General features: G+C 39.6%; 1 protein-coding gene across 1 annotated transcript in view; it reads right to left on the bottom strand.

The window, feature by feature from the left end:
- Positions 1 to 7,974: 7,974 nt before the first annotated feature.
- The window catches only part of LOC134226967 (5-hydroxytryptamine receptor 1D), a 287,059-nt gene continuing 267,210 nt past the window's right edge, over positions 7,975 to 27,823 (bottom strand). Inside the window, exons 6-8 of the mRNA XM_062708117.1 lie at positions 9,857 to 9,985; positions 9,322 to 9,447; positions 7,975 to 9,020 (exon numbers count right to left, since the gene is read on the bottom strand). Coding sequence (XP_062564101.1) covers positions 8,517 to 9,020; positions 9,322 to 9,447; positions 9,857 to 9,985 — 759 coding nt within the window. The 3' untranslated portion in view covers positions 7,975 to 8,516. The remainder of the gene's footprint in view (positions 9,021 to 9,321; positions 9,448 to 9,856; positions 9,986 to 27,823) is intronic.

Below are 27,823 nucleotides of genomic sequence, written 5' to 3'. Positions count from 1 at the left end.
TGGTTTTTCAATAACTCATTCCAGAAGCTGAATTTCAAAATGTGTTGTATGGTGGACTTTTAATGCGAAGGTTTCTCTACAACTCTGCCTAATGGTTCGATGTTAGAATTCAACTAACAACGGAGTTATAGCGCTAGTAGCAGTAACTTGGACTAAATAATTGGAATTTTGTTATCATTTTGTCTAAGTTACTGAAACTATAGCTATAACTCCGTTACTAATGGAGTTCAAACAACGAATCATTTCGCTGAGCTGTAGAAAAACCTTCGCACTAGAAGTCCACCATACAACTTAATTTGAAATTCAGCTTATGGAGTGAGTTATTGAAAAACTACTAAATGATCAAACGCAAATTACTAAATGATCGATAACATCCTTGATTAAAAGAAGGAATGTGAAATTTCTTAGATTCAATCAGCTATGTTTCCTGTAAGCAAAATAAGTCAATATTATAATTATTAATTAATATCTTTGATCTATCTTGTTTGAGAATAATGCTATGGCAATTCCATTCCATTCCACCCGACGACGAGAAAGAAGCGTTCTACGCACAGCTGGAGCAGACATACGATGGATGCCCACTGCGGGACGTCAAAATCGTCATCGGTGACATGAACGCTCAGGTAGGAAGGGAGGAAATGTATAGACCGGTCATCGGACCGGATAGTCTGCACACCGTATCGAATGACAACGGCCAACGATGCATAAACTTCGCAGCCTCCCGCGGAATGGTAGTCCGAAGCACCTTCTTTCCCCCCAAGAATATCCACAAGGCCACATATGGAGATCACCTAACCAAGAAACGGAAAACCAAATCGACCACGTTCTAATCGACGGTAAATTCTTCTCCGACATCACGAACGTCCGCACTTACCGCAGTGCGAATATTGAATCCGACCACTACCTCGTTGCAGTATTCCTGCGCTCAAAACTCTCGACGGTGTACAACACGCGTCGAAGTCGGACGCCGCGGCTTAACATTGGGCGGCTACAAGACGGTAGACTAGCCCAAGAATACGCGCAGCAGCTGGAAGTGGCACTCCCAACGGAAGAGCAACTAGGCGCAGCGTCTCTTGAAGATGGCTGGAGAGATATTTGATCCGCCATTGGTAGCACCGCAACCGCTGCACTTGGCACGGTGCCCCCGGATCAGAGAAACGACTGGTTTGACGGCGAATGTGAGCAGTTAGTAGAAGAGAAGAATGCAGCATGGGCGAGATTGCTGCAACACCGCACGAGGGCGAACGAGGCATGATATAAACAGGCGCGGAACAGACAAAACTCGATTTTCCGGAGGAAAAAGCGTCAGCAGGAAGATCGAGACCGTGAAGAGACGGAGCAACTGTACCGCGCTAATAACACACGAAAGTTCTAGGAGAAGTTGAACCGTTCACGTAAGGGCCACGTGCCACAGCCCGATATGTGTAAGGACATATACGGGAACCTTCTTACGAACGAGCGTGAGGTGATTCAAAGGTGGCGGCAGCACTACGAAGAGCACCTGAATGGCGAAGAAGCAGACGAAGATGGCGGTATGGTGATGGACCTGGGGGAACGCGCGCAGGATATAATTCTACCGGCTCCGGATCTTCAGGAAATCCAGGAGGAGATTGGCCAGCTGAAGAACAACAAAGCCCCTGGAGTTGACCAACTACCAGGAGAGCTATTTAAACACGGTGGTGAGGCACTGGCTAGTGCGCTGCACGGGGTCATTACCAAGATTTGGGAGGAGGAAGTTTTGCCGCAGGAGTGGATGGAAGGTGTCGTGTGTCCCATCTACAAAAAGGGCGATAAGCTGGATTGTAGCAACTACCGCGCAATCACATTGCTGAACGCCGCCTACAAGGTACTCTCCCAAATTTTATGCCGTCGACTAGCATCAATTGCAAGGGAGTTCGTGGGGCAGTACCAGGCGGGTTTTATGGGCGAACGCTCCACCACGGACCAGGTGTTCGCCATTCGCCAAGTACTGCAGAAATGCCGCGAATACAACGTGCCCACACATCATCTATTCATCGACTTCAAAGCCGCATATGATACAATCGATCGGGACCAGCTATGGCAGCTAATGCACGAACACGGATTTCCGGATAAACTAACACGATTGATCAAAGCGACGATGGGTCGGCTGATGTGCGTAGTTCGAGTTTCAGGGGCATTCTCGAGTCCCTTCGAAACCCGCAGAGGGTTACGGCAAGGTGATGGTCTTTCGTGTCTGCTATTCAACATCGCTTTGGAAGGGGTAATTCGAATAACAGGGATTAACACGAGTGGTACAATTTTCAGTAAGTCCGTCCAGCTATTTGGCTTCGCCGACGACATAGATATTATGGCACGTAACTTTGAGAAGATGGAGGAAGCCTACATCAGACTGAAGAGGGAAGCCAAGCGGATCGGACTAGTCATCAACACGTCGAAGACGAAGTACATGATAGGAAGAGGTTCAAGAGAAGACAATGTAAGCCACCCGTGACGAAATCGAGGTGGTAGAAGAATTTGTGTACTTGGGCTCACTGGTGACTACCGAAAATGATACCAGCAGAGAAATTCGGAGACGCATAGTGGCTGGAAATCGTACATACTTTGGACTCCGCAAGACGCTCCGATCGAATAGAGTTCGCCGCCGTACCAAACTGACAATCTACAAAACGCTCATTAGACCGATAGTCCTCTACGGACACGAGACCTGGACGATGCTCGTGGAGGACCAACGCGCACTTGGAGTTTTCGAAAGGAAAGTGCTGCGTACCATCTATGGTGGGGTGCAGATGGCGGACGGTACGTGGAGAAGGCGAATGAACCACGAGTTGCATCAGCTGCTGGGAGAACCATCCATCGTTCACTCCGCGAAAATCGGACGACTGCGGTGGCCCGGCACGTAGCCAGAATGTCGGACAGTAATCCGGTGAAAATGGTTCTCGACAACGATCCGACGGGCACAAGAAGGCGAGGTGCGCAGCGGGCAAGGTGGATAGATCAAGTGGAAGATGACTTGCGGACCCTCCGTAGACTGCGTGGTTGGCGACGAGTAGCCATGGACCGAGCCGAATGGAGAAGACTCTTATATACCGCACAGGCCATTTCGGCCTTAGTCTAAATAAATAATAATAAATAATAATTAGAATAAAACAAGTAGCAAAGACTAAACCAGTTGGTATTGAGGAAGCAAGGATACAAGGATTTAGGATTTTGCAATTTTTACATCTTAGCAATCTTGAACGAACACTATTCAAAAATACTGTTTACAATGTAGCCGCCACATAGCCAAAGTAGCGGTCTAAGAGAGGTGCTATTTGCTTAAATCTTTGAAGTTCGAGAAATTGAACCAATTGATTTTCCATAAGAAAATCAGTCATAACTGGTACTACGGCGACAGTAGAAGCATAAAATAAGCTAAAATGTGCTTCTGTAAGCTTTAAATGACCGTGTATTACACACCATATTTTAGTGCATCTTTACTTCCATCAGCCACTTCGGTTTGATACTTACCGGTGCTTTGGCTACTAGATCCAAGTAAACTGGATGTTGGTCACGCGAACAAGAGTGACATTTGCAATATTATACCTACCTACTTTTGAATCGTGATGGTTGACTGGTTTACAATAACATTAGGATAGTCGTAGACAAAGCGGGTTGGCATCTCTCTATCAGATTGCAGTTGTCAAGTAATACATAGGTACCTATTTAGCTATTTCAAGTTACTGTTCTCAATTGACCTTTCCCGTCAAAAATTTTTATTCTCTCACTCGATTTTTAGACTTATTTAAGATCAACTCTCTCAAAGAACCCATATTTTTTGAAGCCTCTAACTATTTTTAAAATAGCATAGCATAGCATAGCATAGCATATGTGATTGTACAAATCGTGGGTGGCTATACAATGCTCAATTCAAGCTCCATCCGGAATAAGGGCGAATGTCGCAAGAGAAGACTCTCCCCGTCGACCCCCTCTCCCTCAAACAAAAGTGACAAGCAGCAGATCTCTCTCTGGTTTATCATTTCAGAACGAAAGAAAACAATGCGAACTTGCATTCTGAGGTGATAAACTGCAAAGAAACCCCCTGCCTGTCACTTTCATTCAAATGAGGGGAAGTCGACGAAGAGAACCCTCTCCCGCGACACCCGCCCCCTTACCAGACAGAGCTTGAATTGAGCAATCTACTGTATATTGTCGCAAATTGGTGCTTGGGATTAGTACCTTTTCCTATACAGTAGCAGTTGTATACCTGGCTACGTCCTTACAATCACGGAAGGAAAGAAGGAATGTTAGTTCAACATCTACTAGTGAAGATGCAGGGCACCCCTACTACCTTCATAGATGTCTCAGGAAGGAACATTTGTGTTAGTAGGAAAGGTGAATAATAGGGAGCTCTATTCGACAATATAGAGCGTTTGTCAATAACAGTATATGCTGTAAAAGTAATAAAATATATTCATCAATTTACTTACGAACCGTCCTAAGGGAAAAACAAAACAAAACACAAAATTTCGGCAAATCGCGCGATCGTTCTGCCGTCCGAAACAAGAGCCAACACGCACTGAACTAATTAACTTTTTTATCGGCCGCAATGCAAAACACGAAATTTCGGCAAATCGCGCGGTCGTTCTAAGCCTCTAACTATTTTTAAAATCGTCGAAAATAAAAACCGAAAAAGTGCTGCACGTGTGATTTGTGATGATTGTGATTCACCCGATGTTCGTTCAAAATCGGGCCAATCCTAAAAAAACAGCACTTTTTTGATTTTTGTTTTCGATTTTTAAAATAGTTAGAGGCTTCAAAAAGTATGGGCTCTTTGGGAAAGTTGACCTTAAATAAGCCAAAGAATCGACTAATAAAACGAGATTTTCGACGGGAAAGGTCAATTGAACCACATAGCTGAATGAAATTTAGTTCACCTAGCTCAATGTGATTTATTATTCATTGAGCTATGGGGAGTCAATTAAGGAAAGAACAGGACTTGTATCGTTGATCATTGACAGTTCTATATTTGAAAATCTCGTAAAATTTTGTTCATATTCTGAGAAATGGCCTTGAACTAGTTTTCCTGCGGAATGAAGCTCATTCACGAATGAACGGACAAATAACTAGCCAAAAACTAGTCCGGATATAGCTGTTTTCATGGGCCATTACTCATGTGGGGTGTTTCCAGCGAGAAAAGTGCAACAGCCATATGGCTGTTGTTGTAGGAAGGAAACGAGAAACCATTGAGAGTGCCATCATCCGTAGCCTTCGGCCGGATACGTTACACGTCATAACAACCATGGCACGAGAGGACTGTTAGATCGAGTGGAAATGGAATTTGAAATGGAATAGAAATGCCTTTTCGGGGTCGATATGAATGTTGATCTGAAACATTGTAGTGTGGTTGAATGTGTAGGCATGTGATTCGAATATTTCTGGAAAGATGATGAACTACCGGAACAATAAAACAACTGTTTCTGTTGTACATTTGTTCTCGTTCTGCAGTGGAGGTCGTGCTACATCTATTGGATGGTCTAATTGAATATTCATTTCCAGAGCAATCAAAATAAATTGTGAGAATAAATCCAAACTTAGTTTCATTGAACTACTGGTTTATTCGTGAGTTTGTATCCGTGGTATATCGTCTATAATTAGAATCTGATGACAATAGTCCACGTGAATGATCAATTCTATTGAAGTTTAATATAGGGACACGGCAGGTATTTTCGTCTGTTCGTCATAGTCTCGAAAACCAATAAAAGAGACGCTTTTTTGTAAAACTCATACGTACCAAATCGTAAACTCAGGAGAAACGTTCTGCTATAGTGGAGTTCTAGCAAATGTACGTTGCTTTCGTTGGTTTTAGCCCCTACGACGATGGACGGAAATACCTGCCGTGTCCCTATTGCGCCAACATCAAATCCTCAGGATGTTCTGTTAGCTGCACACATTTTATCAAAAAGTTAAAGTTATCTACACTGCCTGTAATCGCATATCTGTCGCAAATGTATAGGAAACCCAGCAAAGATGGGACAAAATGCGATTACAGGGAGTGCAGTGTTGTCCTACACTTAGCGCAAAAATGGCTGCTCTTTGATTTTACACCATCTAAACATTAAATGTCGCAAGAGAGGATTCTCTTCGTCGACTTCCCCTCTGTTAAATAAAAAATGACAAGCAGCGGATTTCTTTGTAGGTTATCACCTCAGCACGATAGACAAAAATGCGAACTTGCATCCTGAGGTGGCAAACTGCAAAAAAAACCTCTGCTTGTCACTTTTATCCAAAAGAGGGGAAACCATTAATAAAATTCGGCTTCTTTTGGGGAAAGCTGCAAAAAAAAAAAATGGTTATTGACAAAAAAGTTACAGCCAAAACGATTTTTATTTTCGTTTTCAAAAGGGGGGCTGAAAAATAGTTAATGTAAGCAGACGTTACAGTTCATACAGCCTTACAAATATTTTTCCAATTTTTGTGGGCCAAAATCTATGTGAGATGCACTTTTGGAAGATCCATTTTCAAGCCAGTGACGCAATCCAAATCGGCGTCCCGCGTTTCGCAAGATGCTTACTGGATACATGCACAATAGTTTATCTAGCAATTGACCTTTCCCGTCAAAAATTGTATCTGATTTTATTTTCTTAGTCGATTTTTTGGCTTATTTAAGGTCAAATTTCCCAAAGAGCCCATATTTTTTGAAGCCTCTAACTATTTTTAAAATCAAAAACAAAAATCGAAAAAGTGCTGTTTTTTTTTAAGATTGGCCCGATTTTGAACGAACATCAGGTGAATTTTTCAGGCAGGTTCACACGTGTAGCACTTTTTTGGTTTTAAAAATAGTTAGAGACTTATAATAGTTAGAGAGAAAAATATGGGTTCGTTGGGAAAGTTGACCTTAAATGAGCCAAAGAATCGATTAAGCGAATACAAATTTTTGATGGGAAAGGTCAATTTCACATATCGTCAGATCTTGTACAGATTATGGTAGGTTTTCATACAGATCTGTAAGAAAATAGAACATCCGCTGTTGAGGTGTAACAGATAAAGTTTTGTTTACAGCACCTTCATTCTCTTCCATGACGTAAAGATTGATGAATTTTTTCATAAATTCCTGCATTTTGTTTTAAATTATCATCGAATTCAAGCCCCGGTTATCGCTGGACAACCAGATCGGCGAACAATAGTGAAGATTAAAAATATAAATCCCCCTTAATCGGTATGGATCATTGCAGGACAGTATTCATTCGTTTGTAGTTGCGTTCGTCTGTGACGATACGATGCTGTAATGGACTTACCTTCATCCGGCGGCTGACTGATGGCTGCAGCAGCTCTTGAGCGTTTGTATCGAATCGGCTCCCAGCCGTCCGCTTCGGAGCATTAAATATTGATCAAAATGATTAATTTCATTCCGCTGTTGATTGCAATCAGCGATGACCATCGACCATTCAGTCGGTTATCCATACCATGCAGTGTACTTCAATGTTACATCTTTTACACCAGCTGACAAATGAGAATTGCCTTGTGTAGGATACATAATTTAAATTAAACGATTTGTGAAACAGTAAAAAAAGAAAGTAGTAAGTAGTAAGTAGTCGTTTTAATTCAGATACCTATTTCTCAAACTGGATGTAAGTCAATTTTAGATTAAAGTACCGGTATTTATACCCTTCGAAAAATTGCCTGCATCGACTCTCAAAGTTGCACAGTTGTTTCAACAAAAAGGTTGTACCATGCATCACCAAATTTCGCCAGGCCAGCTTTTACAGCGCTTACAGATACTTTTTTTTCGTTCCCCAGTGTTTTAATTTCAATGGGCCGAAGAATATTGTTTTACTGCTTGGTTCCGGGTGACGCTGGTTGCCCACAGAAGATAAAATTGCGTGTGAGAACTCGTCTGCCATGCGATGGTGCTTATTATGTATCACTGTGTTTGCAGTTTGGAAAATTAAAAACATAAGCCACATCGGCTGCGGGCATTTCTTTCACACTATATATGAGTAATATCAGGAGGCATGCATTTTTAAAAATCATTTTAATTGGTTTATTCTGTTCACGCTTCATTAGCTACCATTTCAAAGGGAAGGGTGAGTTTTTACAACAATTCCAATTCATGGTGTTGCGGGAACATGATAAAAACGAAATCGGTTTGAAAATTAATTAATGGCTACACTTTGTTTTACGCTAACAACAATTTCCGTGAATATGACTCATTTTTTTTCTGCCTATGGGTGACCGATTAAAAACGTACTAAGAAGGTCCAGCCTTCAGTGACGATGTAGACTAGACTACCGTTACAACATTCAATGGAGATGTTAACTAAACAGTACGAATTCTCGTAACACTCGCTTCTAACGGTTATCGACACCTAATAGATGCTATAAGAAACTAAACGTAGGAATGTCCTCGTCCCTACATTAAACCTTCTACTGTGCAGCGTTGTACAAAAATTGGTTGTCACACATTTCTGTAATCCTAATTGTATTATTTTCTATTTATAAAAACCGCTTTACGAACATACTAAGCTTACTCCATCTCCCGACTGGAGCCCCACAATACTAGGTATCCGGTAATGCTTGATGGTGGTTGAAACCAAGGAAGAACGCCCGATTCTTGGCGCAGTTGATGTCGTGTAGCTCGTGCTCGCACGACATGACCGGGTCTGAGTTGGTCGTAGGGAAGATCACAGTGAAGTCCTTACCACCGTGGTCACCACTGATCGGCGTCTTGTGAATGCTGTTACTGCTGTGATGGTTGTTCCCATTCTGATGGTGATGCCGGTGCCACGGATGATGCCTGTGAAGAGTCGTCTGATGGTAGGCGTTCGAACTCGACGAGGTACTGCGATGGAGGGCATTTATGCTTCCTGTACTGTAGGTTCGCTCAAGGATGCCACCCCAGTATTGCTCCGGACACTCGATGTCCGGTCGAGGAGTGTGGTTTGCCGAGCGACATATCGTGGCCGGGGGTGGACCCGGCGGAAGCGGCAGTGCTGTCAAGTGTTGATCGTACTCTAGACTAATGCTACATTTTTCATCCAGCGAGGCTCTTCTTCTTGTGCACTGTTCAATAGGAGAATCAAATTTGTTTAAATAATTAATCAATAAAATTTCATAGGGTTTGTTCATGATGAATGATACGTCACTGAGATTTTTCAGCGCTTTGTATTCCAAACAAATATTTTTTTTGCGCATCACTTTCACTACTAACTGAGTTTCAATGCGTCCGAGTAATAAACGTTAAGGACGGGAACTGGAGTGTTTAAGTAATAGAAATTTTCAATCCAAATGTTATTTGTTTAGCCGTTTCATTAACCAAATTTGCATTTATGGGGATTGAGAATAAATTCTTTGACATAATTACCTTTGATGTTAACATTTCTTTGCAAATTCGACGAAATCTGGCATTCAAGAGCCAGTAGAGAAAAGGATTCCAAAAGCTACTACTTAACGCTATCCATGTGACACAGAAATCTATCGACGGCGGTATCTGGAATGAAAGTAAAAGAACATCGGATGCGTTTATGAGTCATCAACATCGAAAACAAACAACCAGCCACCCCGGCAACCCTTGAACGTAATGTGCGAAATCATCTCTCCAGTCAGACCGCGTTATGAATCCACTTGCCACAGTTCAACAAACTTTAAATTAGCGTGTTATTGTGCTCGCGCCCACAGACAGCGGTATGTGCATCTCGAAATAGCAAAAATGCACCCGAATGTAAAAATATGCAAACGCGCGTTGTTCGCTGGAGCAAATGAATTCCAATTGATCCCTCGGGTGCTTTCTCCAGTCTGCGTGGAGGCGACGACTTTACGAGTTTAACAGCCAACAAACCGAACCAAGGGGTAACAAATTTATGCGTCGGTTGAACCCACACCCTGATCCACATACCTACCTTCGATCCTGTACATGTTGCCACAATCTCCTGTATTGTCCAGGGTGTAATAATTACTATAAAACCTAATGATATTGCCGCCATTGTGCGTGAAGTTGAACCGTTCAGTCTCTGTTCGTGGTCAGCCAGCTGGAATGAAACGTGTGTTTACGAGAGAGAGATTTGAATTGTCTGTTGCCAACATGGAAGGCAGATGCAGTACATGTGATGCATAAGTAGTAGTTGGGTATGAACACTTGAATATAAGAATGAAGAGGATTCTCGAAGCTGCAATACCACGCTCAACAATAAGTTCTCGAACTGCAGAACCCGTCTCGAAGGGGAGTCACATGTTAATCGTTGATATGGATCTTGATGCGATCGTAGCTTGTCAGAAACAACTAAATTTTACGATGTTTTTTTTTTTCATTTGGCCAAATGCCGTTTGGCTAAACGGGTCATTTGGCCGAATAGTTGGAAAAAATCCTTAGATAGCGAGTAGTGAAATGTGGTTAATGAGAAGTGAGTAGTAAGAATTCATAAGAAGTGAGAAGCGAAAAAAGATAAATAAAAAGCGTGAGGTGACAAGTGAGAAAAAGGAAGTAAGAAATGAGAAGAGGGATGTTTCTTCTTCCGTCTTATTTCATCCATCATCCTTCCAGCTTTCTTCTTCTTGCTTTTCCTTGCTTACGTTTTACTATTCACTTCGAACGTCTTATTTTTCACTTCACTTAATATGGACCCAAATTTTTACTATTTGGCCACATAGCGTTCGGCTAAATGACACTTTCTGTCAATTGACATTGGGCTAAACGGCATTCAGTCAAATTACCCCAAACCAAATTTCACATTGATTTAAATCAAAAGCCTTTCTCTAATGAACCTTATCTATACTTAGGCTGACCATACGTGCCGTATTTAACGGGACAGTCCCATTTTAGAGACCTTATTATAATCTGAAAAATCCTGGATTTGTCCCGCTTTCATTGATTCCTCCAAAGAGTTCCTAAATTTTATTTAAACAATTTCAATATTTTAGGCAATAATCTAAAACCAAATACAAATAAAGCTGAAGAAACCCGTCAAAGAATTTTAGATGTTATGTTATTAGTGTTTTTTTACAGAATGCTATCCATGCCGTTTTGGATTTGCATGGATCGACATTTCTAAAAGTTTTCAACAGTTAATGATAGCAGGTGAAAACGGGAGATTTTTTCATTCACTTTCATTTCAATGACTTTTTTCTGCTTATTCCGAACTCCGAAGGCATTAAAATTTGGCCACTTCATCAGTGTATTGAACTGAACCGGTAGCTTGGTAGGCAAGTATATTCTGAAAATCAGGTCACGCCTCAACGTCAATAAAATTAAGTGAAAGAACAGACATTTTAGTTTTCAGATTAAGTTCATTTTCGATTTTTTTTCTTGTGGAGTAACAATTGTTTTTTGCCTTTCTCGTACAACAAAGTTGTACCGAAAGGCTATCATTTCGCTCCGAAAACGAACTTTTTATAGAAGCCTCTGAGACCCATAGTATTATATACCAATCGACTCAGCTCGATGAGCTGAGCACATGTCTGTCTGTCCGTGTGTATGTATGTGTGTATGTGCGTGTGTATGTGTGTGCACAAAAGCTATAAAAAAACATTAGACAACTTTTCGTATAGAAATCCTTAAACGATCGCAACAAGTTTCATTCGACAGGGTACAATGCCTTGTTGATCACTATTGAATTTTATAACGATCGGTCATTGCGTTTAAAAGTTATGAAGAAAATGGTACATCGGACTATATAAACCCCATATAAAGTTGGTGTCTTAACTAAATGCGAGAAAGGCACCACCAACGCTAGGTGGATTAATCTGGGTTTTTTTTTCAAATTTGTAAATAAATAATATTTGAATCAGCTGAACAAAATCGAGTTTAAAGCAATTTCAAACCGAGGGAAAATTTGTTCGGATTTCGGTCCTCACGTACTTTAAGGCTAGTTTACAGATCAGGAGCTTGTCTGAAAATTTCGCTTTCATATGTGTGCGCGGGATCTATGGGATTCCGTTATAGAAATTTAGAATTACACCCCGCTTTAAAATACAATCCGACGGAAATCTCCGAGAGTCCGAGCTGTAAACCAGCCCACAAATTAGCCAGGATTTGTTTTATTGTATGAGTCCCACCTTTTTGGAAGCAATGGACAAGATTCCTGAGGTGTGAGGCTACTTTTAGCGACATTTAAATCAATACCGATCAAGAAGGACTGTGACTTAACTAGATTTGACATTTATTCACATTCGCCAACCATATTTATGGAAATATCAATGTACTTTTCCTAACGTTCTTTTCTTGTTGAGAATCTTGTTATTCCTTTTCGCAGATTTTCCCTCAATTATTTTCATTATAAAGGGTTTTAGCACGAAAAACGCATAATCCCACCATATCACTCTTTTCGAATTTGTCCGGAACCATGTCCTGGTGATCCAATTGTATCAAAATTAACTTCTGATACTGGTTAATAATGATTGACCACGTTTGCATAAACATTCTGGCTATTTTTATCTATGGTTTTAAGAAAAATGACCCGTTTTTCACACAATTTTCTTCAGAAAAAATATTTGAGCTCTTTTAGTGGAATCTCTTCAAATGTCTAAGACGAGTTTAGTACTTTAATTTATTTATTTTATTCTATTTTTAATTCCATTTATTTTATATCCTATTTAATTTCACTACGTTTTACAGATACGTATTTCAACCTCAACTGTGAGGCCGTCTTACGAAATACGTATCTGTAAAGATAACAAAACGTAGTGGAATTAAATGGAAGGTACAAAACTTGTCTTAGACAGTTGACAATTTTCTTGCAAATCCTCACTATTGAGTGGTTGCTGTTACTTGTGCGATAATCGCATTATTGTAAATTTATCGGTCCTTTTCAGGACAACCATTCTATCCAGGGAAGGTTAAGCCGAGACGAATTTTGTTCAAAGTGCAAAGTATTCGTTTGGCGACGGTAGAAAGTTGACGTCCGTAGCAGAATCACAAGCACGTGTAGAAGGGAAGCACTTCAAAAAATAATTCCCATTGTTGACTCCAGTATCAGTCAAGTGAAAGTTACACCCAAGATTCTGATTTGGCTTTGTTGCTTTTAGTGATTGGGAAGGAGCATTATTGAAAATCAATCGATCATATTCATTCGGACGTTGTTATAGAAGAGAAGGTTAAGACGCGGTTGTTATAGAAGAGAAAGTTTGAGGGAGAGCCTGCAAAACATTTTTCGCATGGATGAAATCAGCAGCAGTCAACAAAAAAAAAACATGTGAATGCCCTCCGCTCGCTTTCAAATCGACTTCTATAGCAACATTCTTCATGTCTGCCGTATTCCAACGGAACTATCAAATCTATACTTTCGCCTCTAATTCTATCATGAACATGTAAGTCTAAGTTTGGAAGATAATATTAGCATTTCCATATTCTCATGTGAATGTTTTTTTTTCACTGACGCGCGTTCGTGATTCTGCTACCGACGGCAACTTTATATCGTCGCCAAACGAATAATTTGCACTTTGAACAAAATTCGTCTCAGCTCAACCTTCCCTTGTATAGAATGGTGGTCCTTTGAAGAAAATATATCTTGACCTAGCTTTCGCTTCTATAAAATTGTGGTCCTGAAAAAAACCAATCAATTTTCAATAATGCTCCTTCCCAAACACTAACAGCAACAGAACCAAGTCAAAATCTTGAGAGAAAATTTCACTTGGCTGTAACTGACACCATCCACGCGAATAAGTTTTTCCAGTGTCTAGTTTGTAGTAGATAAGATCAGGTCTATAAAGTGTAGGAAACAATATTCACTTTACTTCATTGTCTTATTTGCATTTAGTTCTTATCCAATTAAATTATACTCATTTGTAGTATATTTTGTTTAAACGTGTAGCGAGCGACCTAAGGTTGTAAGATATTTTGATTCCATCCAGCAAGAAACTTTTCGGGATGATCGTGTGCGAGCGAAATGACAATCAGTTTGCTGAGTATTGTTGCGACGAACGGTCGAGACTAGAAATCTCGGTCGGGTCACGACAATGACGCAGCCGGTAGAATTACGATTTTTATCTGTTAGAAGTGATATAAGGAAAACAATCAGGTAAATATAAGCGTAAAATGGAGACAAATAAAAGAAAATGCTAGCGTCCCCGGTAGGCTCCCTGACGGAAGGGCAGTGGAGTAGGCCGGGTGACAGAAAAGTGCAAAAAAGAGAGCACAATGGAAACAAAAACAAAGATGGCTAGCGTTCCCGGTAGGCACCCTGACGGAAGGGCAGTGGAGTAGGCCGGGTGACAGAAAAGCGCAAAAAAAGAGAGCATGCACAATGAAAACAAATACAAAAAAAAAAGACAAAGATGGCTAGCGTCCCCGGTAGGCTCCCTGGCGGAAGGGCAGTGGAGTAGGCTGGGTGATAGAAAAGTGTAAAAAAGAGAGCACAATGGAAACAAAAACAAAGATGGCTAGCGTCCCCGGTAGGCTCCCTGACGGAAGGGCAGTGGAGTAGGCCGGGTGATAAAAAATTGCTAAAAGAAAAAACATTAACAAAAGATTAAATTTTAATACTGAATTAGAAAATATACTCTAGCAAATCAATATTTAAAGATGGATTTTCAATTTGAATCTCGTTTTTGGAATTGACATCGGATTTAGAGATGTTCATTGGACTTGAACTGTATTGGTATTGGATTTGTATTGAATTGGGATGAGAATTCCATTGGATCTGGATTTGATTTGATATTTGGATTGTATTTGGACTGGATTTTCATTGGACTTGGATTGGATTTGCAATAGATTCAGATAAAATTCGAAAGAATATTTGAATAGGCAAGATTTGTGTTAGATTGGATTTGGACAGGATTTGTATTGGTTTGGATTGGATTGGATTTGCAATAGAATCCGATTAAATATAGATTGGATTTAAATAAAATATGATTGAGTATTTCAGTGGATTTGGCTAGATTTAGATTGGATTTGAATTGTATTTGAATTTGGATTGGATTCGATTTGGACAAAATTTGAGTTGAATTTGGATTGGATTTGATTCGAACTGGATTTCGATTAAGTTTGGTTTGGATTTGGAATGGACTCGGATTAAATTGAATTTGAACTGGATTGGATTAAATTTGGATTGGGTTATGATTAGATCTGGATGAGTATTTATTTGGATTTGGCTAGGCTTTGATTGGAATTAATTCGGACTGGATTTGCATTACATTTGGATTGGATTTTAAATGGATTTCGATTGGATTTGGATTAAATGTGGATTGGATTTGAATTGAATTTGGATTTTTTTTGTTTCTTTATTAAAGTGATTTTTAAGTAGGACAAAGTTTATCACTACAATTGAATTTGGATTGGATTTGTAATGAATGTAGTTTGGATTTGGATTGAATTGGATTTGCCATAGATTCAGACTAAATTTAGATTGGATTAGAATTGTATTTGAATTTGGATTTGGATTGAATTTGGATTGTATCTGATTTGGATTCAGATTAAATTCGGATTGGATTAAGAGGCTTGAATGAGTTTTTATTTGGATTTGGCTATATTTTAATTGGATTTGATTCGGACCTGATTTGGATTGAATTTGGATTGTACTTGGATAGGATTCTGATTATATTAGATTTGGATTGGATTTTGATTCAGATTGAATTTGGATTGGAATAAAGATTTTATCTGAATGAGTAACTGAATTTAGATTGGATTTCCAATGGTTTCAGATTGAATTTGCATTGGATTTGCAATAGATTTCGATTAAAATTGGATTAGATTTTGGAGTATATTTCGTTGGCTATGGCCTATTTGGTATATTTCGTTGGCGTTGGCTATTAGATTTTAATTATTTCATTGGATTTGGCTAGATTTGGATTGAAATTTAATTGTTCTTGGACAATTTTTTTTGAATTTGAATTTGGATTTGGATTGAATTGGGATGAGACTTCGGTTGGACTTGGATTTAAACAGGGATTTGGATTGACGTTGGATTGTATTTGGATTGGCTTAGCATTGGTTATGGATTGGCTTCGGACTGGATTTGGATTAATTTTGGATTGGATTTAATTTGGTTTTGGATTCAAATTAAATTTGGATTGGATAAAGATTTAATTTAGATTAGATAAAATTAGATTTAAATGAGAAATTGGATTTTTTTTAGATTGGGATTGGATTAGATTTAGATATGACTGCACATTTTATTAAATTTGGTCTGGATTTGGAAGAAGTTTAAATTGGATTGGATTTTGATACGATTGGAATTGGATTTGAATTGGTTTTCGACTTGATTTGGATTGATTGTTTGATTTGAGTTGGATTTGGATTGCATTTGAATTGGATTTGACCAAAATTGAATTTGGTGATCTACAGCTTTTTCGGCTTCATTGTGTTGTGTTTCAAATAATTTTTGCATAAACTTTTCGTGAAATTTTGAATTATACGTACACAACATTCCTGTAGAGTAGAGGAGGAGAAGAATGTAGTAGATAAGATCAGGTCTTAAAGTGTAGGAAACAATATTCACTTTACTTCATTGTCTTATTTGCATTTAGTTCTTATCCAATTAAATTATACTCATTTGTAGTATATTTTGTTTAAACGTGTAGCGAGCGACCTAAGATTGTAAGATATTTTGATTCCATCCAGCAAGAAACTTTTCGGGATGATCGTGTGCGAGCGAAATGACAATCAGTTTGCTGAGTATTGTTGCGACGAACGGTCGAGACTAGAAATCTCGGTCGGGTCACGACATAGTTCTGACGCGCAAGTCATTCAGTTGGCGCATCCAACTTTCTGCGGCCACTAAGTTATTATTATTTGCTTTGAACCTTGAACAAAATTCATCTGGCCATAATCTTCCCTCGTATAAAACGGTAATCCTGAAAAGAACCGATTTACTTTCTATGCGCATTTCCAATCACTAACTGCAACAAAACTAGAGCCAGAACCATGTAAGAAAATTTCACTGGAGTGTTGCTGATGCGATATCCACTCGAAAATTTGCCACTGAAACCACCGTCATCGGAGCTGGGACCGCCACCAATAGCAAAGTACTGTCCGCTCTCCTTGTCCACTCATGATGGATTCTTAAACAGAAGAGAAGATTAGGTGGTGGGCCATATCCAAGTAACAATTTCTATGCTTCTTGGATTTATCTAATTCTTATTGCGGACTTATGACAGCAATAATCGTAAGTAATTGCTCAGTTTTTTAAGCACTCTTATTGCTATCAATAGAAATCAAAAGATTTATTAGAATCTGCTGAAAAAACTTCAAACGTCAACTGCCTATTGATCATATGAACAGATCTATAGATGTGATGAAGAGTTATTACGCTCAATTACAACGCTCAAATAAAGCTCCAATTTTTGATCATAATGAGGTAAAATGAATTACCTCCATAAGAATATTTGCATTGCGAAAAGTTTATGACGGTGTTTAATAAAAGTAAAATTTCATGATGGCCATATTGAAAATAGAGCATTTCGAAGCCAGTGCAAGCCGCAGCCTAATTTCCCTTTTTGTATGTGGTTTGAAAAGGGTTTATTAATACTCTTATAATATATAATGTTCTTAAGAAAACCTGAATCCTGCTTTAGTACGCTTGGATGTGAACAGTTTTCGTTTGGGCCAAAAGAGTTTTTATCAGTTTCCCTGCATACTGACAGCACACACGTCCGCTACTAGACATTTGCTGGACTATCCTCCCGCATACCTCAAGTAACAAAATTTGTTCTATACACGTTTTTAAAGGCACATTCATCACATAGTTGCATGTAGGGTAAGACGGTATAATGCGCCCCACCTGGCCAAAACGCCCCCTTTGATTTCTAGAAAACTATAACTAACTAAGGGTAAAAATCAGTTGGTACCTTTAAATATTTGTAAAACAATCATACTATGTGAATGTGGAAGTATTTTGTATTACATAATGAAAATAATAGCAAAATACAAAAAGTGACAGTTTTGATGTAACTTTTATTGTTTGTTTGCTCAATATTCTGGAGCGATGCTAGCATATTGTCCGCAAAATTTGCACTGGAATACTCAGTTGGGCAACAAAATAACTTTTCTCAGTGATTAATGTAATATAAAATTGCTTCCATCTTCAAAAATGTAAAGGATTTCGAAAATATGTTTCACTGGTCAAAACGCCCCAGTGTAGGCAGGACGGTATGCCCTTACCAACTGGACACAAGCGCAGCGAGCCTGCAGCAGTTGCTTCCAAATTATATGGAAAATATTAAAATGCAATTCATTAATAAATAAGGTGTTTGCAAAAGTTGCCACAGTACATTCAAAGTTAATTGCCTATGTTCCGAATATTAAGCCACCTGGAGTGGAAATTAATTACTATGTCTGAAACTCAATTATGCATATGCACAACATGTGTTAGATTAAGTTCAGAAAAGGTATTGGAGGGTAACCGCTCTTTTCGGTGGGGTTTGATCCCACGAAACCAGTACGCTAGACAGGTGCTTTCCCTACTAAGCTATGAAGGACCTCCGTCGTACTCCGCAGCTTAGCGGGTACTGATGAAACCAAATTTCCAGCACCGGGCACGTATCCGAGCTCTTGAAATACATTTTCAGAACTAACTCTCTCATTTTATTGTTGGGTTGGGTCATGGGATTTTCTTTTTAAAAAATCTCCAGTCTTCAGGGAAAATAAAAAAAAGCCGTTTCCATAATTAAATCAGAATAATTTCCCAAGAAACAAAAGCAGGAATAAATGCCACAGCTAGTTTAATTGCTTTCGGCGTGATGCCAGAAACGCCGCCGCCGACGATTCTCAGGCTGATGCATAACTCCACAACCTTTTTCCAACATCAGGAAACATTTGTGCTGCATTCTTATTGAATAGGTTACCGAAGATTCTTCCAAAACAAATAAATTGTAAGCCGAGCCTCAAGGAGGAAATTGAAATGTAAAATGTGTTACGTGTAATGATTCCATTAATGACCCCTTGATTCATTGCTCGGAGAACAATTGCACGATAAACGAGAAAAATAGAGTTCACAGTAAACGATCTTTTGCAACATACCACAGCGCACAAAATGTCGATATTTCACGCGCAAATGTCTTCTAAAATTGGCTCAGCTGTTTGTTGGTTCGTTTCCCGCGGTAATTACAATACATTTCAGTTCCCAGAGATGCAGGTCACGTTCCCATAGTCAACGACCTCTTGAGGTGAACGGTTTGAGGCGTGTGGGATGCTGCCGTGGAGAGCCCACATAGCGGACAACAAGCAATATTCGATGAATAACGCTCATTCCGACCATACCTTGCAGCACTCGTGGGAACGACAGGACAGGGTAATAGGAATAGTATGGATGGAAGCGAAAATTGTAAATTTATTCATGTAAGAAATCATCGTTTTCACGCTTTACGATCTGCATTCTGGAATGGTGCCCGGCAGTCAGGCAGGTGGTCCTTTTGGTTTCGCTCCTTCCCAAAGCATCCATTTCCTCCTGCAAATGACCGCTTTTTATGGGGTGCCATCGAATTTCAAAGAACTAGACTTTGAATAACATATATTCGTTGGTACTTTGTGTTTCGCAGTCGGTGGTCCAAAGAGTTTCCCGTAGTCAAATCTTTATGGCACCATTACTCCGACCCAGCACGATGCATACCTCCATCCTTCTTTATGTTAACATGGGGAATTTATCTCCAAACGGTTCATCTGGGTGTCTTTTTGCTTAAAACGAAGACGATTTTTCTCGTTCAAAGATTTCGATATTCAAACAAAACGAATCTAACCGCGTAACAATCATCCGACATAATAGACTTCTGATTACTGAAAGAATTTGTGGGAAACGGTTTGAATGCCGTACGCACTGGGCTGACTCTGCATCCTGATTTATCTCACACAATGCCGATAAGTGGAGCAAAATGTGCCAAAAGTGTGAAAAAATAATCCCTTTTTTGTGACACACTTTTCACCAGACGCTAAGCCCTTCTGAAATCATAGCAAGGATTGCAAGCTGTGTCGCCTGAGTCTTTCGAGGTTGGAAATAAAAGCTGAATAATTTCCTGTTGTGAATGGGAACAATACTATAGATTGTCTTGTTGGTTCACTGTTCTGTTTAAAAAAGAGATCCAAGAATTACGTCTCGAGAAGTTAGACATTCATTTTTTGGTGATCTGGATCTGCATAAACGTTCATCATTTTTTTTTATCTGAAGGCATAATATAATCTACGAGTGCTTCCTAATGGTGGTTTTGTCCTGGTTAGACTTAATAGTGGGTATCAAGCGCAATCGGAAAGTGCGTCATACTATTCAGATAGAAAAGGCTGTTACTCGAACGGCAGAAGAAAAACAAGATTAATGGCCATCATGTTGTTGAATAAGCTTGTTACAATAGAGAGATTCTGGTAACAAAAATTTGACGAAACTGACAGAAATGGATTCAGAATGTTCACAAAGTATGCAGCCGGTGGTTGAGAAAATAGTGTCAAGTAATAAATCATTCCCAAAAGTATGGGACTTAGCATTCTGCTATTCTCGTACACCAAGGCGTATTGAAAGGTGATATGTTCACGCCAAAAACTAGAGATCTTTAAAATATTTATCAATAAACTATCCAATGTTGGGTTTAGGTTTCCTTAAACAACGCATAATTTAGCTTACAGGAAAAACATCATAGGAAAGTGCGGTTCGGAGGTTCAATTCGGAATATCCTAACAATAAAATCGTACCAAGAAGGGTTAATTTTACTATGTTACTAGAATGGTAGTATCATTGGTAGTTGAATCAATTTGTTTTTATATTAAATGAAAAATCCCGGGATAACAAACTATAGTATGTAATACCAAATGATTGACTACCTTTATAAAAATCAAAACAGCGAAATACATAAAATGAACAGGTAAGAAAAGTCTTCTAACCTTGTTCCTAAATGGCGAGAAACAAGTAAATTTCAATTGCAAATTATTCCCAATGGAACAACACGGGGCTTGTCCAATTTGACGATAAAAAGTTGAGTAAGAACTGTTTGCCAAATGCGAAAACAGAGCAGCTCTGGAATTTCTAGCATAGCGAAAAACAACTGACAAAATATTGGCGAGTATAATGTTTCATAAATTTATTCGCAATCGCTCGTCTCACGTCGTGCCCCGTCGCTCCGACCCGAGAATGTGTATTTGCAGGCGCCTCGCCGCCATGAAAGTGCGTTGTTCCGCTCGCCATTGGAAAAGTCAGGCATTCGAGCATTTTTTTTTTCGTTTCGCGATAGGAAGCCATACGGGTGCGGTTAGGCGCAGCAATGCCACAATTTATGAATGCTTCTGTGTCAAATCGGAGTCAGCATTTTGTCGGGTAATCGGAATGCACAAAATGGGTTTTTCGATCATTGAATCTGAATTGTTCGATTTTGGATGCGATACTGGATTCCGTTGACAAATGACATTAAAAAGTAATGATCAATCAATTGAATAATTAAATATTTGTGATATGGGGTTGGTGCTAGACCTGTGCGCCGCCGCGCCACGCCGCCGCCGCCGCCGCCGACACTTATTGACGTACGCCGACGCCGGTTAAGGCGTCGGCGGCGCGCCATTCGCCGGTTGGCTCCACGCCGCCGAATTTCGTACCTATTTCACGCCGATGTTTGGCCAACACAAAAAACACATTATGCAGTAGATTTGCATCTGCTGAACCGAGGCAACCTATCGAGCATTAATTAAATAGCTATCATATCTTTAGCAGATTTGTTTACTTTTATCCCTGTCACTTTAACCCGCTTTGGCGTGTTAAATGTGAGGTCATCCAAAAACTTCTTGGCTACAGATTTACAAATCAATGAGCGTGGCGATTAACTTCTAATCTCATATGTAACTTTATGTGGAATATCCTCATTCTGTTCGCATTGGGTGGTTCATCATCTTGGTTGGAATGCTACATATCTTAATTAGTCCAGTGCTTACATACTCAGTTTTTATTTATACAGCTCGGCAAATTCCACACAGCCGTTAGCCCAGCAAAATAAAAACTGATATCTCGGCAAAAATAACGTTTGTTAGCTGGTTTTCGGCAAATAATTTGCTGATTTTCAGCAATTTTGACAGAAATCTCGACAAAAAAACACGTTTGCTGGGGCTCGGCTGTGCGAATCTCGGTAAAAGTTCAACAAATTGCTGAGATCCCGGAAAAAAATCAAGTGTGACAAACGCGGCTACAAATCAACACCATAATGAATGTTGGATTTTGATTCCCAGTCTGGTATGATTTTTTCAGCTTCCCTGGGCATGGAGTATCATTGTGTTAGCCTCATGATATGCGAAAGCAAAACTGATCTTTTGGCTTCTGGAGCTGGAGCACGAGAGCCTTGAGGAATTTCTGAATTTATCTCCGTTGTAATTTCTGGAGAATTTTCTGAAGGAATTTTTGGAGCAAATCATGAAGGAATTCTACGAAGAATATCCAAAGAAATTGTTTAAGAAATTTAAGTATGTCAGTAATTCCTTTAGGAGATCCTTTGGAAATTGCTCTAGGAATTCGTACGGAGATATCTTGAAATTCGTCCTACAGTTTTGGTAGTTGGTGTTGGAAATTCCGAAGGAATTATATGATTAATTTCCGAGGGAATGGAATGTCTTATGAAATACCTGGAAAAATTCCAATGGAATTGTTAAAATAATTTCCGAATTTTGTAGAAATTTTTAAAAGTATGTATGTATATATGTGGTTATCCATCACCCTGGCTTGAGTCTTGATCTGCATGCGGCTCCACCCAATAGTACAATCGAATTTAATTACCATTCTGCTTTCAATGTACTTCTGTGTGAAGGGCAAGAAACGGAAGTGGCGGACTCGTAACCAGAGACACTTACGCGAAGCCCGCGGGATAGAGAGAATCTCCTTTCAGCAATGTAATCCAACAGACTCATAAATAGATTCTCAATCCTTTTTGAGTTTTCCGAGGGATGGCTTCTTTGAAGATGGGCACGTCGAGTCCATTACAACTGTGGGGAAGTGTACCCATCTACATGAGTAGAAATTATCAAAATTATCAATTCCAAAAAAGAATTTCTGAAGGAATTATGGAATGGTCCGAATCTGAGACGAGACCGGCAAAGACAGCTTCTTTTTCCTTGTTTTGACACTTGTTCTTCTTTTTATCACAGTTGATTATCGAGTTTCAACTGTTTCCTTGACTGTTTCACCTAAGCCCCGGGTGGACTCTTCTGAGCACAATAAAAGTGTATACAATTCACGAATTAGTAAATTCATTTTCATAAGCATTTTTATACCGGGAACAAAACACAAGTTTCTAACTGATTATTAATAAGCTAAACGGATGATTTGGAATACTCGTTTAAGTGAAAAAGTCTTCGTAAAACAAAATTCATGTGGAATATTTTATTTGGGATACCAATACTTTCACACAAAAAGCTGCTGGTTGCACCTGACAGTTCGTGACAGCAGTTGACTGGCAGCAGCTGAAGTTACATTTTTCCCTCTTTGCAAGTCCCGTCCCAGGTCAGTATGAATCTTATATGAATTTTTGAAGGAATTTCCAGAATAATTCCTTAAGAAATTTCTTAAGGTCCTAAGAAGTTCCGAAGCATTTTCTAGGGGGAATTTGAAGAAAAGCCTGGTTTCATGTGTGGAGAGTTTTTTAAAGGACTTCTTGAAGAAATTCTTGATCGGATTACTGACGGAGTTTTTGAAGGTATTTAAGAATGAGTTACTTTATGACTTACCGAATTAATTCCAGAATATTTTTCCTATGGAATTACTTAAGGTATTTATGAAAAAAGAAATCTGTAGAAATTTTCGAAGGAACTCGTGGAGGAAATTCCCAGAGAATTCTGGAGAATATCCGAATATCTGCAATCTTGATATTTTGGGAGTTTTTCTTGGCATGTAGTCTTGATTCTAGAGCCAAAACTGAGTTTGGTTTACTACTGTCCGGACTTTCGAAGAAATTTTTTGGAGAACTATAGGAATTTCTGTGTACATACCAATAGCTATTTGTTCGGTAAATCCATTAAACATTTCTTCGTAAATTACTTTCAGAATTCTCTCGGTCGGGTTCGGGTTTACAAAATGTGAAACCCGACCAGCTCTATGGTTCACCTTTTTGAAATTCATTCAAAAATTCTGTTAGAAAATCTTTTCAGATTCTCTTTCGGTTATTCCTTCAAGAATTGAATCGGAAATTCCTCTAGGAGGTAATGTTTTTCAGAAATGTCGCCAGGAGGTCCTATGGAAATTCCTTCAATAAACTATACAAAATTCATACAAGAATAATTCCGGATGAATTCTTATTTGGAGGAATTTATAAAGGAATTTTCGAAGAAATTTCCAAAGGCATTTGAGCGTTAAACTTATTTTTAATTAAAAAAAACACTTAAACAAAGGTTTAAAAAAATTAAAGGAATTTACAAACGAAATTTTAGAATTTTTTCCAAAAGAATGTCTGAAGATATTCTCGAAAGAATTCTTAAAAGAATTTTAAAAGAAATTTTCGAAGTTCTACAGGAAGTTCTGGAAGAGTTGCTAAAGGAATTTCAGGAGGAATGTTTGAAAGAATTCCTATAGGAAATTCAGAAAGAATTCCTGGAGAAAGTTCTAAATAAACTCCAGAGCGAAATTTTGAAAGTATACCAAAAATATCTTCTTAGAGTTTCCGAAGAAATTCTTTAAAGAATTACTGAAAGAATTTCTATTACAAATTCCTAAAAGAAATTCTTGAAGGAATTAAAAAAAAAACTAAATCAAATTATGAAGGCTTTCTTTTAAAGGGATTTCCGGATGTATTCCGGAGGTATTCCGATGGAAATTCATGAAGGATTTTCCATGGGTATTTTCTAAAGAATTCTTAAAGGAATTTCCGGAGGAATTCCTAAAAAAGTTTTCGAATTAATTTCCGAAGAAATTCCCAAAAGACTCCGTAAAGGAATTTCCGAAGCAATCCTTAAAGTAATTTTCAAGGAAATTCCTGAAGGAGCTACTACCCGAATAAATTTTCAAGGGAATTCTTGGAGAAAGTTCTGAAGGAATTCATAGGGTAATTCTAAATTAGTTCACTGAATTTCTTTTTGGAATTTTCTGAGGAATATCTTGAGGAATTTCCAAACGAATTTATGAATTTATATTTGAAGTACTTTCCACTGAATTTATGTGCTGTGATGCGGCAATATCCTTGTGGAGGATGTAATGTAAACTTTTGCTGTGGAGATACAAGCTATAGCTATTAGCATGTTCACTCTATCAGTCTATCTGTAGCTAACAATTGTACAAAAACCTAAAATAAAATAAAAGCATGATAGGCCTTGCTGCGTGATCGATGGTTTTTTTCTCAACTTAAAATCATTCACGCCGATTCACGCCGCCGCCGCCGCCGCCGAACATTGCTTACGGCGTGACGCCGCCGACGCCGCCGCCGCCGGTGTAAAAATGGCCTTACGCCGCCGCCCTTCACAAATACTTCGGCGCACAGGTCTATTGGTGCTTCATTCCACCCTTCTGTTCAAAACGTCATTCTGGGATCTATGGTTTATTGTTCACTTTACCAAGGATCTCTCTGCAGCACGGAAATATTCCTTTTCCGTTATCGCGTGATAATTGAGATATTTATCAGTATTGATCCTCTCATATCCGCTCAACCCATACCAATTCGTCAGCAGAAACACAGGACAAGCTTGGATTAAGTATAATGGATATTTTTCTTATAATATTAGTTTATCAATTATTAGTGTCTTTTTCCTATGTATAGTGGATCTTCAGGTCCATTACTCATTAATCAATAGCGGGGGTCCATTTGACCCTAGCACACTAAAAACAAAACTTTACGATGCGATGGGATAAAAATCTGAAAAATTCTGACTTTCCTAACTTCGGTAAAATGAGGTTCGCTGTGAAAATCAGCTTCCAGCAACCTCTAAGAGAGGTGACACATTATGCATTGGGCTTTATTTTGACCCAAGATTTCTTCATAGTGCCTACAACTTAGATTTCATCCGATTTTTTTAGTACCAAACGAAAGCTGTAGGTACCTAGAATGATGCCCAATGGTGAATTATCCAAATTGAATCTCCGGGCAACCTGTACCAGAAAGATATTGTTCATCTTACCAATTAAGCAGGCACCTTAATTTGGAGTTTCGTACTATGCAAAAATAGGATCGTTTTGACCACCGCGTGATTTTATCAAAATTAAATTTATTGGCTTTTTTCCGTTAAAATTATAACCTAAAATTGCTTACGAATTTGTGCTCTGATAATTTCAATTCTATTTGCTATCATATTTACATCATTTCTGGGGTCGCCAGTTAGCTTTGCGAGCAAAAGCGTATTATTGCTAATCTTGGTAGTTATTGTCTGCACTTGCTGAGGCCAAAGGTCCTCCTGTTGGCGAAGGAACGACAGTCCATAGAACCAAGGAGTATCCGGCGAGACATCTGGCCCATTCTTCCACTTAGTTGCGAGATCAGCCGTGTTTAAAACGTAGAGAACCCATCTCCATTCGCGGACATCTGTTGGTGTGAGGATATCGCCAATGCGAATGGCGTCGAATCTATTGTACCGGCGATGTCCAGACCGATTCCATGCAAGCACGGTACTTGAGGTACTACTCCAGAGGAACCGTCGACGAATAGAATAGGTGTGATAACTATGTACTGACTCCAGCATCTGAACTCCCAAAACCGCTGCTTTCAGCGCAAGGCGAGGGATCGATACCTTGAGAGGTGCCAGCTTGTTTTTCGAGCAGATCACTGCAGCATGAATTCCATTTTCCGATCCGAGACGGTAATATCAACGCAAGCGTCGACGAGCACATTGAGTTCTACTTTGTCAAAGTTGGTGGGAAACGGAGCACGAAAATGGCAGCGAGGAGTCCGCATAGTGTCCAATTGCGGCAAGTAGTTGGTCAATAGACGCCAACAGGAATAGAGCTGTCTCCTGATTTGTTCATCTCAACCGATTCAGACGCCGAGATGTCTTGCACCTTGCCGTGGATTAAGAAGAAAGACAGACAAAAAACCCAAGGCTCAGATGTTTGGCTGTGATCAGCCCTGTCGTCGTAAAATATGAACTACTTAGTCGCCTATTTTTAAAGGGGCGCTAGTACAACAAAGGTGGTTATGAGGGCGCATATTTAAAACTACGAATTTCAGTGAAACTTTGAACTGAAAGTTCGGTTCGTTGAATTGCAAATCTTCCAACCTCATTGGGAGCACACGGATCCTCGTCGAAGTGCTGAAAGACAGCAGATTCGGCATCGTAGCGTTGCAGGAGGAGTGTTAGAAGGGATCAATAATGGTGTGAACGTTTACAGGTAATCATACCTTAGTAATCATACCTAGTTGGTTCGGCAAAGAGTGCATACAGATTCGGAAGAAGAAGGGCGCAGTGTGGACAGTCGCGCTGCAGCAAAGAACCCGGAGGAAGGTAGAACGCAATAGACGGAAACGGAGACAGCAGACCCACCCCTTCCATGAGAAGCAAAGCTGCCTGGGAGAAGTAGAGTGCGAGGAGATGGAACAGTACCGTTAAAAACGCCAGTGTCCACTGTGCAGGGATAAGAATGAGAGCCTCCTTGCATATGAACATATGGCGATCGAAAGGTGGAAAATTTAATGGCGCTGAGAACATAAGCAGTGAGAGGCAAGTCAAGGCAGTGAGGCTGTAGGCAGCAGAAGAGATGACTACGTCAGTTCAGCGGACGATGGAAACTAACCAACCCGCACCTTGAGTGAAGTTAAATATACCGTCCACCACCGTCGTCCAATGTGCGCGGTGTGAACAATGAATGGTTCTCCCAACAGCTGGTACAATTTGTGGTTCATACCTTTTAAAAGGACAGACAACAGTCAACGATGTATACACTTTGTAGCCTCCCGCGGAATGGTATAAGCACTTTCTTCCCCGTAAGAATATCCACAAGGCCACATGGAGATCACCTAATCAAGAAACGGAAAACCAAATCGATAGCAAATTCTTCTCTGATATC

The sequence above is a fragment of the Armigeres subalbatus genome, chromosome 3 (genome assembly GCF_024139115.2).
Source record: "Armigeres subalbatus isolate Guangzhou_Male chromosome 3, GZ_Asu_2, whole genome shotgun sequence".
Taxonomy (NCBI): domain Eukaryota; kingdom Metazoa; phylum Arthropoda; class Insecta; order Diptera; family Culicidae; genus Armigeres; species Armigeres subalbatus.
Note: the sequence above shows the minus strand (reverse complement) of the source record. Positions and strands in the feature narration are given on the sequence as shown.